At 36.0% G+C, this 12854-nt stretch overlaps 1 protein-coding gene across 6 annotated transcripts in view; it reads right to left on the bottom strand.

The window, feature by feature from the left end:
• SMAD4 (SMAD family member 4) overlaps positions 1 to 12854 on the bottom strand; it is a 109630-nt gene that overhangs the window by 34843 nt on the left and 61933 nt on the right. For all 6 annotated transcript variants that reach the window (XM_019815278.3, XM_023242002.2, XM_045042306.1 and 3 more), the window contains exons 2-5: positions 7207 to 7584; positions 6191 to 6365; positions 5726 to 5755; positions 605 to 817 (exon numbers count right to left, since the gene is read on the bottom strand). In XM_019815278.3, the coding sequence (XP_019670837.1) occupies positions 605 to 817; positions 5726 to 5755; positions 6191 to 6365; positions 7207 to 7455 (667 nt within the window). In that variant the 5' untranslated portion in view covers positions 7456 to 7584. The remainder of the gene's footprint in view (positions 1 to 604; positions 818 to 5725; positions 5756 to 6190; positions 6366 to 7206; positions 7585 to 12854) is intronic.

Here is a 12854-nt window from a genome sequence, read left to right as displayed (position 1 = left end):
TTGGTCCAAAACTACTTGTTAACTACTGAAACACTTCTCTAAAACATACCTGAAAGCTCAAGACAATTCTTACTTCTGCATGTAGTAGTAGAGGTAGTACAAATTGACCATTAATTTAAATCAATATTATAATCAAAGTTATTACTTAAATTCCAAGTTGACTGTACATCAACATAAAAACACTTAAGTAGGGGAGCCTGGGTGGTTCAGTCGCTTTAGTGTCCGACTTCACCTCAAGTCACTATCTCACAGTTTGTGAGTTCAGCTCAGGTCACAATGTCGAGGTTCATGAGTTCGAGCCCTATCAGGCTTTCTGCTGTCAGCATACAGCCCACTTCAAATCCTCTATACCCCTCTCTCTTTGCCCCTTCCCTGCCCACACTCTCTCTCAAAACTAAAACATTAAAAAAATTTTTTTAAGTAAATTGCAAAATTACAAACACCATTTTTTCTAGGACCAACTGAAAGACCTTTTTAATACTTTTTTCCTATAAAAGATATCACATTACTTTTAATTTTTACTTGGAGTTTCCTCCAAGTGACTACATGTAAATATTAAATAGGGAAACTCAACTTGCTGACTACACTGGATTCTACTACTCACTTGTGGAAGCCACAGGAATGTTGGGAAAGTTGGTGGTGCTGGTAGCATTAGACTCAGATGGAGCTAACAGAGCTGGGGTGCTGTATGTCTCCGTTGAGGCACGATTACTTGGTGGATGCTGGATGGTTTGAATTGAATGACCTTCAGTGGATAATGATGGCTGCCCTTCAAAGTCATGAACATATTCATCCTTCACCAACATACTTGGTGGAGCTATATAAAAAAGTAAACACATTTAAAAATTTTATAAGCTTCTGTTACCAGAAAAAAAAATCTTGTATTGTAATAACACCTAAAATTAACTATAATGTAAATAACTCTAACTCAGAATTTTTTCATAATATTTGAAAAGAATACTACTTTATCAACAAAAACTATGCATTTAGAAATAGTGACATCAAATATATTTTACCAATCAATCTGACAGACCCCCCAGAAATGTGAAGATAGACTATACTCCCAACAACTTCCAGCAATGATCCTGAAGAGGTATTCCTTAGTTTATTGATTAACCTAGAAGTAATAATAATCTTTTTTTTTTTAATGTTTATTTATTTTTGAGACAGAGAGAGACAGAGCATGAACAGGGGAGGGTCAGAGAGAGAGGGAGACACAGAATCCGAAACAGGCTCCAGGCTCTGAGCTGTCAGCACAGAGCCCGACGCGGGGCTCAAACTCACGCACCACGAGATCATGACCTGAGCCGAAGTCGGACACTTAACCGACTGAGCCACCCAGGCGCCCCGGTAATAATCATCTTAAACACAGGAGTTAGATGAAAACCAAATGGCTGGGGAAAATGTTTATCCAGATGAGAAGACCAAATTGAGATCAAGTAATTAGCTGTATCTTCTTGCTAATTTCACACTGTAGAAATGAGTGGGATCTGATAGCTATCCAATTCCAGGATTTAGACTTATTGTTAAGTGTCATGCATTCAAAGATTGAAACGTATTCAATGTCCGTCCCCTCCAGGGTTAGAACCAAAAAGAAAAATCCTAAATGGTAAGTCAAACTGAAATTTCCTTCTAGAAACCCAAATCAAATGATGTTTGATAAACATATGGTGTGAAAAAACCCAATAATCAACATCTTTCACCTATGTGGTTACGCCTTAAGCAAACCTAGACTCTAGCTGATACAACAACACTTTTCCTTTAACAAATTAGGGAAAGCTGCCTTTTCCTCAAGGAAAAAAAGAAAACTTAGACTGCACTGATAATGTCAACTGTTCTCTGCCCAGAACCTCCCTATTTGTTTTAGGGTATGCTTTTTGTCTTTAGCAAACAACCCTTTACTGCTTCTAAACTAAAACTACCCCATAATTTTACAACCCACAGAATTCTAATACTAGGTTCTCTTAGAATAATCAATTAACAGTCCACAAGAAGACATCCTCTTTTCCATTAAGAATCAACATCCAGCACCCTTTGTGTTTCCCTTATGTCAGTTTTTGAAAACATTGATTATACATAAATACCAATTAGTTACATGGCTTTTTTTTTTTTAAGTAGGCTCCATGCCCAAAGTGGGGCTTGAACTCATGACCCTAAGATCCCTGAGATCACAACCCTGAGAGTTGTGTAATCTACAGACTGAGCCAACCAGGTGCCCCAACATGACCTTTTTTTTTAATTGAGAATATTTAAAAGAATAAGCCATTGTTCAAATTACTGTGTACAATCTCTTAAAGGGCTTTTTCATACATCAAAAGTCATGCAGACACCGATATAGTTAAGACCAAAAAATCCCGTTCCCAAAAGTTTTTCTTTAAAAAATTCTAGGGAGGGGCACCTGAGTGGCTCAGTCAGTTAAGTGTCTGACTCTTGGGTTTATGCTCAGATCATAATCTCACAGTGTATGGGTTTGAGCCCCACCTCCAGCTCTGCGCTGACAGTGCAGAGCCTGCTTGGGATTCATTCTCCCTCTCTCTTGCTCTTCCCCTCCCCTGCTTGTGCTTGCTCTCTCAAAACAAACACTTAACAAAATAAAATTTAATTTAAAAACATTTTTAAAAATGAAAAAATTCTAGGGAAACAAAAAGATAACCAAAAGGATGCTTAACACATCACTATGTATAAGTGAAAAAAGAAAAAACTGGACCCAACCATTCATCACTAATGTTGGCCAAATCATAAAAATTCAAGAAAAAATCATTTGGGACACAAAGTGAATATTACTGTATTTATTCAATCTTTCAAAAAAATTATGTCATTCAACAAAGTTCTATAATTTTCTTCATATAGATCCTGACATCTCTATTTAATTCCTGGACATTTTAGAGTTTTTGTTGTTATACTGACTAGGATCTTTTTATCAGATACTGGTATTACTAGTACATAAAGAGAAAGCTACTGATTTGAGGAAACAGTTGGTCAACTTGATATTCATCGCTTTTGCTTTTCAGTGGACTCTTCGGCCTAATGTGCAGTTGTAACAATTAAATCCTACTTTATGCCTCATAATATTTTTTTTTGCCTAATACATTGACTAAACCTTCCCCAAATGTAAGCTTGAGACTTCTACCTGACTACAAGTCTCTTTAGGTGAAACTGTAGGTATCAAGGATAGATGTCTGCAATATACTTTTTTGCAAAAGAAAAAAAGTAGGTTACAAAACACTATTGTACACTATGATCACATGCATGTTTAAAAAATCACATCACGTAATTTAAAAAGCAAGGTCCGGAACAAGTGCACAATATGCTTTTTATTTAAGAAAGGAGGGAAATAATACATGTATTTTTGCGTAAAGAAACCCTGGAAGGAAACACCAGAAACTAATAAAAGTGATTACCTGAGGTAGGGGGGAATGGGGGCAAGGGTGGGAGCACTTCTTTTCACTGTATACCTTTTTATAGTATTTTGATTTATGGACCATGTATTGCCTATTCAAAAAAATAAAATTAAAAAACATATAGTATATATTTTTTAAGTCCAGAAAAACAGACACCAAACTATTAAGTATTTCTCTTTATGGACTAGCATTCCACAAATTCATCCACTGAGTAAATATTTATTGAGCACTTATGTTCCAGGTACAGTTCTAGCACTTGGGATATATTAATAAACAAAAGAAAAATCTCTACCCTCATAGAACTTACACTCTTCTGTAATATTTTTTTATTGTTTAAGTATCTAATATTGAGTACACATTACTCCAGCTTCTCCTAGCTGTCCATCTTGATCTTCATCTAATCAAGTGTGGACAATGCCACCTACCATGGAGGGGATAATGGGAATGGTGCAACACTTGAATTCACTTGGCTCAGTCAGTACCTGACACAAATGTGTACTTAGTAAGTGTTAGCTGTGATGATTTCATTGTACTTTTAGAGCAGTCATACCTGTAGTGACTGGAAAATGTCCTATGAAGTGTAAGGAATATGTATAAGGGACAGAAAAGCTGAAGCCACTGGGCTCACCTCCGACCACAGCACTTCTCTGATGCTACTCTTGCTGTCTCATTTACCTTTTCCTTTTCCTTCCTCCACTAGACTATGAGCTACCTAGAGTGGAGAAAACATACCTTACTTATCCTATCACCCCGAGATCCCAACACAGTACCAAGCAATACACGCTCATTAAATCTTCTTAAAATGAATATGCAGGCTGATGTGGTCATGGAAAGTTTCATAGAAGACAGGAAATAAGCTGGAAATGATTATCACCAAAATTCCAACTCAAAAGTGAAGGAATTATCCCATTTTCTTAACTTCTTCTTTACCTGGCTTTGTATTATTTCTTTGTCCAAATCTAGAAGGGACTGTGAAAAACATCTGTTGTTTTCTGAGGAAATGAACCACTGAACCTGGCCTTAACAAACCACCACTAGGGGGACCTACAAGGCTAAAACAGCCCTAGAGCCACTAAAAAGAGCTGATCATCCACACAATCCGACCAATAACAGCTACTCATGACAGCAGTATTTCAGAGTAAGGGAGGAGTGTGATGAGTCCTCAGAATTGGATCTCCTCACAACCACCACCACCACTAAGGAAATTCTGATATAATTATCACTACAGTCTCCCAAACCCTAGTACTTTAATTCTCCAAAAGCAGGGATGGACAAAGGTGAAAATCTGAAGGGTATTTACTTTCGAAGAAAATAAAAGACATAATATCAAGGGCTTGAACCAATCTTAAAGGTACTCTTCCCAGACCACTACCACATTACCAACCCACTGTTCTCAGAAACCTACTAACCACTAACAAGTAACAAAAGGCACTAGAATCTTCCTCCATTATTCATGACATAGAAGAAAAATGGACAATAAAAACAAGTAGACTTTCATGCTCTTCCTAAATTTTGTTTAAGATTGTTAAACAAATGGATGGTAGTTCTGACCCACCCCTAAGACTCTGCAACAAGAAGTGCCAACCCACCGATTTCCCTCCAGAACAGCACACCTTTCTAAGATGACAGTGGTTCTTTATCAGAATTTCTCTGTAAATTAATTAGTTCCTACAAAAATTTTAGTTAATTAACACGTTCTAAGTAACAGCGCTAAAGTTTTAACAGAACTCTGTTCTCAAATATTATACTAAAAAACAAAACAAAAAACACCCCCCCATTGATTTAATTTCCCCACCTCAAAACTCTCCTTTTAAAAACAGAATTGGAAATTATCTATGAAAGTTAAAGTAGCCTTGTTTTATCGACTCAAAATGTAACAAGACTGAAAAAATATTTATATATATATAAATAAGTTAGAAACAAAGAAAAATTAGAATATTGGTATTTTTAAAGGATATGTTATACATGACTCTAAATTACCAGACATTATCGGTATCTATATTCATTTAATCTGCTCTGTGAGATTTTCTTCCAAAATAGTCTGTTTTTACCAATCAAAAAATATTGTTTATGTTTTATATTCTCCTATCATTTTTTTTTAGACCACTTTGGTACATAAGTGTAGTTCAAATCCAAAGAACCAACAGCCTATTTAAATCCAGTTTTAAATACTGATAAATGTCCCCCCAAATCTACATTTCCAAAACAGTAAGTATTTTTCTTGAAAATGCTACCAGAACTCACACAAACTAATTTTAGGTCAATAAAAAATAGAGGGGACAGGATAAAAGAAAACAGAAAGTTACAAGAAACAGATTACCTACCATTACTCTGCAGTGTTAATCCTGAGAGATCTTAATTTTTTAAAGGGGAAAAGAAAATGAAACATTAATCATTACCACAATAATATTTTCCATTGTATTTAAAATTACAAAATGTAATTTTACTTCACAAACCATTTCAATCCAAGATTAGTAGTATAAATACTACTATTTATAACTGACAATACATAAACTATTCAACCTATAATGCCTTCCATCTTATTTTTTAAAAATAATGTTCTAAATGGGCAGAATATGAGCTATAGTGTATATTTAATTTTAGCAGTCAAAATACAAATCTGTTCTAGAGTTCAAATTTAAATATTTATATTTCATTAAGAATATCTGACTCTTTAACCTTAGTTGAAGTACTGGGCTATCTCCAAATTTATAATTTAATGTAGAAAAATCAAATTATTGAGATCTGTTCCCTTTGTGCATCTAAGGATAAGAGCAAGGTCTACTCACCAATTCCAGGTGATACAACTCGTTCATAGTGATATGGATTTACACAGACACTATCACATTTTAAGTCAAATGCATACTGACAATATTTAACATGTTTGAGTTCATTTTTGTGAAGATCAGGCCACCTCCAGAGACGGGCATATATCACATGAGGAAATCCTTTCCGACCAGCCACCTAGGAAAAACAAACAACCATTTACTGGTCATCAGTTAATATACTGACCATACATTAAATAAGGCACTTAATATATATTCTCATTTAATTCTTACAATCCTACAAAGTCAGTATTATAACCCCCATCTCATAAGTGAGAAACATTTATGAACTAAAGTTACTTCTTTGAGACCTGTGCTCGTTTTTAAAATGCAAAAAAAAAAAAAAAAGTATGAGTTTGCTGAAGTACCCATTTCTAAAATCTAGAAATAAACATTTTAAATCTAATGACAGAAGATTTCTGTATGTTTCTTTAAAAACACGCAGCACAGAAGATATATGATATAGTTCTATACAAAAAATATAATCACTGAAAATGAAAGATTAAAAAAATTATAAGATATAAGCTTTTAATACTAAATTTTAAAGATATGCTTGAATTCTTTTAGAGTTTTTCATATAAAAGTACCAAATATACAGTATCAGATTTCTAAATTATAAAAGGACCAAATATAACTCAGTTTTTAAAATGTACATATAATACCAAAAAAAGAAGGGAAAAAAAGCTACAAAAATGAATACCAAAGTGCTAAAGGTATGGGGTTTCTTCTGCTTTTTGCTTTTATTTTCCAAATTTTCTACTTTGAATTTTTTTCTTGTAACATTAAAAAACTTAAAATATAACTTTACTATAAGGAACATCTATTCTTCCATATATTCCCATAATCATATTGGTACAGGATGTAGAGTACCTGAAGAAATGGAGCAAACATTAAATTATCCAATAGTAATGTAAGAGAAAGCAAGAATATTTTAATCTGCCACTACAAAACATATAGAAAAACTCTAGAACAAGACTAACCTGAAGCCTCCCATCCAATGTTCTCTGTATGGTAACACATTTGCTAGGATGAGCTCCATTTGTAGTTATAGCTGTTATTAAAGAATCCAGTTCATCTTTTTTCTCCTTCAGCTTCTTTACCAAACTTTCAATTGCTCTCTTTGCAAATGTTTCACTCTCTCCACCTTGTCTATGGCACATCAAACTATGTACAATGCTCAGACAGGCATCATTACTTGTTGGTGTATTTGTAATAGACATATTGTCCATTTGTCAAAGTTATTCTTTTAAATCAAATAGGTCTCCAATTTCCGGAGAAATTTTGATCTTTTGGAGGCAGTGAAAAACAATGACTAACGTTGCAAGGAAAATTATTAGGCATGTGGTATTCAGGATAACCTAAAAAAAATGAGACATAGACATTAAAACACATTTCACAAAGTAGATTCAATTACTTGGGAAAAGAGGGAGTTGCTTCAGTTAAGTCAAAGACTCAATGTACATAATTTAAATTTTGTACTTAGAGTTTTAAATAACTTAATTAAAATGTTGCTGTTTCTGACATTCAAAAAAAATATTAAAGTTAGGCCTTCTCATTATTATAGGGGCATACTCAATCAAGTCTTGTGGACTGAACTAGTCACCCTAAAGTTAAATCTTAACATAACTTTTTAAAATGATTACTAATGAAGACCAGCACTTTAAAACACGCTTGATTGACTAGTTAAACCTAAATGTCTACCATCATACACATGAAAAATTTACCATCACCTGATACGAAATGCTGTTTATCAGTTAAAAACACCCATCTTTGTTATAAGAGACCACTGGCAACAGTAAAAAAAAGATGAACACAAATTTTTAAATGGGCAAAGGATTCTAATACTCCTCTCTCCAAAGAATGGCCAATATGCATATGAAATATGCTAATATCACTAGTCAACAGGGAAATGCAAATCAAAAACACAAGGAGATACCACTTCACATTCACTAGGTTGAGTAAAGCAAAAGGGTAGATAATCATAAATATTGGTGAGGAAGTGGAGAAACGGTACCCTCATCCAACTGCTGGCGGGACTGCAAAATGGTACAGCCACTTTGAAAAGTAGTTTGACAATTCCTCAGAATGTGAAACACAGAGTTACCGTATGACCCAGGAATTCCACACTTAGCAATTCTACCCAAGATTACTGAAAGCCTATGTCCACACAAAAACCTGTACATAAATGTTCACAGCAGTTATCATTCGTAACAGCCAGAAGTGTAATACAAATGTCCATTAACTAATGACTATTTAAATGAGTATATAGGGGCGCCTGGGTGGCGCAGTCGGTTAAGCGTCCGACTTCAGCCAGGTCACGATCTCGCGGTCCGGGAGTTCGAGCCCCGCCTCGGGCTCTGGGCTGATGGCTCAGAGCCTGGAGCCTGTTTCTGATTCTGTGTCTCCCTCTCTCTCTGCCCCTCCCCTGTTCATGCTCTGTCTCTCTCTGTCCCAAAAATAAATAAAGGTTGAAAAAAAAATTTTTTTAAAAATAAATAAAATAAATGAGTATATATATCCATACAATGTAAACATTATTCAGTCATAAAAAAGAATGAAGTACCATTACCATGCTAAAACATGGATGAACCTGGAATACATGCTAAGTGAAAAAAGCCAGTCACAAAAGGCCACATATCGTATAATCCCATTTACAAGAAATATCTGAACAGGCAAATGCATACAAAGAAAAAGTAGATTAGTGGTTGCCAGAGGCAACTCCGAAGGATATGGAGTTTCTTTTAGGCCTAATAAAATATCCTAAAATTGATAATGGTGATAGTTGCACAACTCTATCACTATATGAAAACCACTGAATTATACATTTTAAAAGAGTGAATTTTAGAGTATATCAATCATATCTCAATAAAGTTACTATTCTTTTTAATGGTTATTTATTTTTGAGACAGACAGCCGCAAGCCCATGCACATGGGGCAGGGACAGAGAAAGAAGGGGGAGAGAGATAGTCCCAAGCAGGCTCAGTGCTGTCAGCACAGAATCCAATGCGACACAGGGCAGGACACAGGGCTCAACACAGGGCCCAGTCTCACAAGCCCTTAGATCATGCCCTGAGCCAAAATCAGCAGTCAGATGCTTAACCAACTGAGCCACCCAGGCACCCCCCAATAAAGTTGTTATTAAAATGAAAGACCACTTAATTCCTCAAAAGATTTTACCTGTAATAAAGTAAGTTATTTTCAACAGAAATCAAAATATAGAAAATGAGTATTAGTGAAGCATCTATCCAATATGTGTGAAACTAAAGTAACTTATCTAACCTTAAGATCCCACATGGAATAAGAAAAGGCCATCAGTCTAAGAATAAATGAAGTAAAGCAGGAGTGGAGGCTATACTTTATGCTGAGCTGTTTTTAATTTGTTTGCTGATGATATTCTATTCCATGCCTATTCTGCTTTTATTTTCTTTTGCTATTTACTTGAATCATTAAAAATCTACCCCCCTGGGTACCTGGCTGGCTCAGTCGGTAAAGCATGTAACTCTTGTTCTTGGGGTCGAGTTCAAGGCCCACATTGGGCATAGAGCTTTACTAAAATTAATCTACCCGCACTCCCCCAACCAAATTAATAAAACTAACTCATCAGTCTCTACCAAAGCTTGTTACTCTTCTGATGACTTTTACTGTATTTAATTCCACTCAATTACCCAGCATTGGAAAGCGTGATAAGTCATCTCTGACTTCCTTCTCTCTTTTCCTACCCCCATTACTTCTCTCTTTTACTACCCCCATATTCTCTCACAAAGTTACATGATTCTCTACCTTTGTCATTTCTAGCAGTCTCCTCTCTATTCTCCCTGATGCTGTTGTAGTTTTGGGTCTCCTAGGCATTTCTATCAATCACTTGGTATTTACCTCATGTTCCCCTCTATTGTTATCTGTTTTACATAAATGCCTGTCTTCTCAACTAAATTAGCCCAATACAGAGAACGTTTTCTTATACCTTTGAATAGCAAGCATTTGCCCACATTCAATAAATACATGTTGAAGGTAGATTTTCTGAATAACCCAAGATTACCTGACTGGGGTGGTGGGGGACGTTGGGAGTCAGAGACCTGGGTTAGAATCCCAGCTGTCACACTAGGTAGTTGGACAGATTAAGTTAAACTCTGAACGTGGCTGAAAAGGAGTACACAGAGCTCAAGGGAGAAAAACTACATGAAATGCCTAGCACATAATGTTCAGTAAAAAGCAGCTACAGTGTGAGTACTAAAATGTTTAGTGTTTATAGTCTGAGTACTAGAATGTTTACTTTAAAAGAAGATTTTCCCATAACACATTACTCATGTTTCTGTATTTCTATTAAAACTTGTAAAAGAAAATTCAGAAGGGCAAGGACAGAAGTAAATCACTCATTCAGGACTCACAACTCCTCTACAGGAGCCAGGCAAATTATATAAATATCTCGGATTTAAAGAAAAGTATTGAGGAGCACAAGTGCACACCCATCAAAAATGGGTAAACACTATTCACTTCCCATGGACGTGGCGTTTGAGAATGCTAGACCACTGCTAACCGATCTCCAATGCCCATTTGTATATAAAATCTTATTTTTAAGTATCAGCAACTTATTTGTGGAGAAAGGGGAGGAAGGAAGAGGAGGAGAGAAAAACCACCGTGTATGCCAAACACAACACACCTTCAACTCAAGGCTGGCCCAAGACACTGAGGGGGGCACCTGCTGGGATGAGCACTGGGTGCTGTATGGAAACCAATTTGACAATATAGTTAATAGCAATAAAAAAAAAAAAAAGCTGGCCCAAGAGAACCACCAGTTTGAAATTTCTGAATGCCAACATCACAACAATTTTAAGATCTAGACTGAAAGATCTACAGTACAGGGACTGTACTTGTCTCATTCATTAGATGTGCCCAACTCCTAGCACTTGTGAGTGCTCCTTACAGTCAAATGGATGCATTTCTGTATGCACTGTCAGATCCATGCTCGTGCTATTTCTTTTGTCTAAAACATCCAGTCTCATTTTATCCACATGGCTAAGTCCTAGTTATCCTTCAAATTGCAGCTTAAATGTCTCCTCTCCCCACCAATCTGGAGAATGACTTTCCTGGTATGTTTACTGTGTATTCCTGGTATGTTAATTGATTCCCTCCCTCAAATTTAAAACACACCCCAATTACAACCCAACATGTTATATTACAGTTATATGATTACGTCTTTGTCTTACACTGTTGCCACAAATCTAGAAGTTCAAGAAAACAGCAAAACTTTCTCACCTTAGAAATTCCCAGCACCATGCACACTTCCTGACATACATGAGGCAAATATGGAGTGACTATAGCTTTTTTATTCTGTGGCATTTCCTTGCAACAAATTTTAAAGAATACAAAATTTTTGTTGTTAAATTCATTTTCTGATATTACATTCCAAAAGATTTGCACCAATTTATAATTAAAGAATTTGAGTGTAATTATTTCCCCACACCCAGATGTTACCATTCCTAAAACTTAAGCTATTTGGGACCTAATGGTATCTTAGAAACTGTTTTAACAGTTTCCTTTGAAAACTTTCTTAGGCACCATGTTCTCGATTTTATCCTTGTTGATTTCCTATGATCACAAGTGCCTAAAACATAATATAAAGTTCCTTGCATAAAAAATAATACATGGACTCCTGGGCGGCTCAGTCACAGTTAAGCATCGGACTCTTGCTTTCGGCTTAGGTCATGATCTCATGAGTTGTGAGATCGTGCCTCAAGTTGGGCTCTGTGCTGACAGCCACTGACAATGCCAGGCTGCTTGGGATTCTCTCTCTCCTTCGCTCTCTGCCTCTCCCCAACTCGTGCTCTCTCTCTCTCTCTCTCAAAATAAGTACACATCTTTAAAAGATAAAATAATACCAACAGGGATATATACGTGCTTTCCTACGTTAAACAGCTCTGGATTACAATTTTTTACAAGTGGTACGGAATGATAGACAAAGGTACTAGGACGGTATAAACAAAACTGTAAGTTCTGATTAAAACTCTAGCAGTATGACTGGGCAAGTTAATATGTTTTTCAATTATCTTATCTGTAAAATGGGAACAACTTTACAGATTCTCTACGGTAATCAAATGCAACAGTGTATATAAAAGCAATCTAGGGGGGGTGCCTGGGTGGCTTGGTCGGTTAAGCATCCGACTTCGGGACTTCGGCTCAGGTCATGATCTCACGGCCCGTGAGTTCGAGCCCCGCGTCGGGCTCTGTGCTGACCGCTCAGAGCCTGCAGCCTGTTTCCGATTCTGTGTCTCCCTCTGTCTCTGCCCCTCCCCTGTTCATGCTCTGTCTCTCTCTGTCTCAAAAATAAATAAACGTTGAAAAAAAAATTTTTAAAAAAAAGCAATCTAGGAACCATAAATTGACCAATTCAACAAACACTGTATCTAAAATATGCACAAAGCACTCCAGATACAAAAAGTAGCACATAATCAGAAAGTGGTTCTCAACTCTACCAAATATCCCATTTTTGTTAACAAATAATTTATATTACCTCCTCTCAGTTATTCTGAAACAAAGTTCTAACACACGTATTTTTAAAAATTTAACAATACTTTAATTATGACAGCATAATTATGACAAATTCACACCTTCCAAGAGAGGTGTGGTGTTT

This window comes from Felis catus, chromosome D3 (assembly GCF_018350175.1).
Source record: "Felis catus isolate Fca126 chromosome D3, F.catus_Fca126_mat1.0, whole genome shotgun sequence".
NCBI classification, from domain to species: domain Eukaryota; kingdom Metazoa; phylum Chordata; class Mammalia; order Carnivora; family Felidae; genus Felis; species Felis catus.
This window is presented reverse-complemented; position numbering and strand designations above follow the sequence as displayed.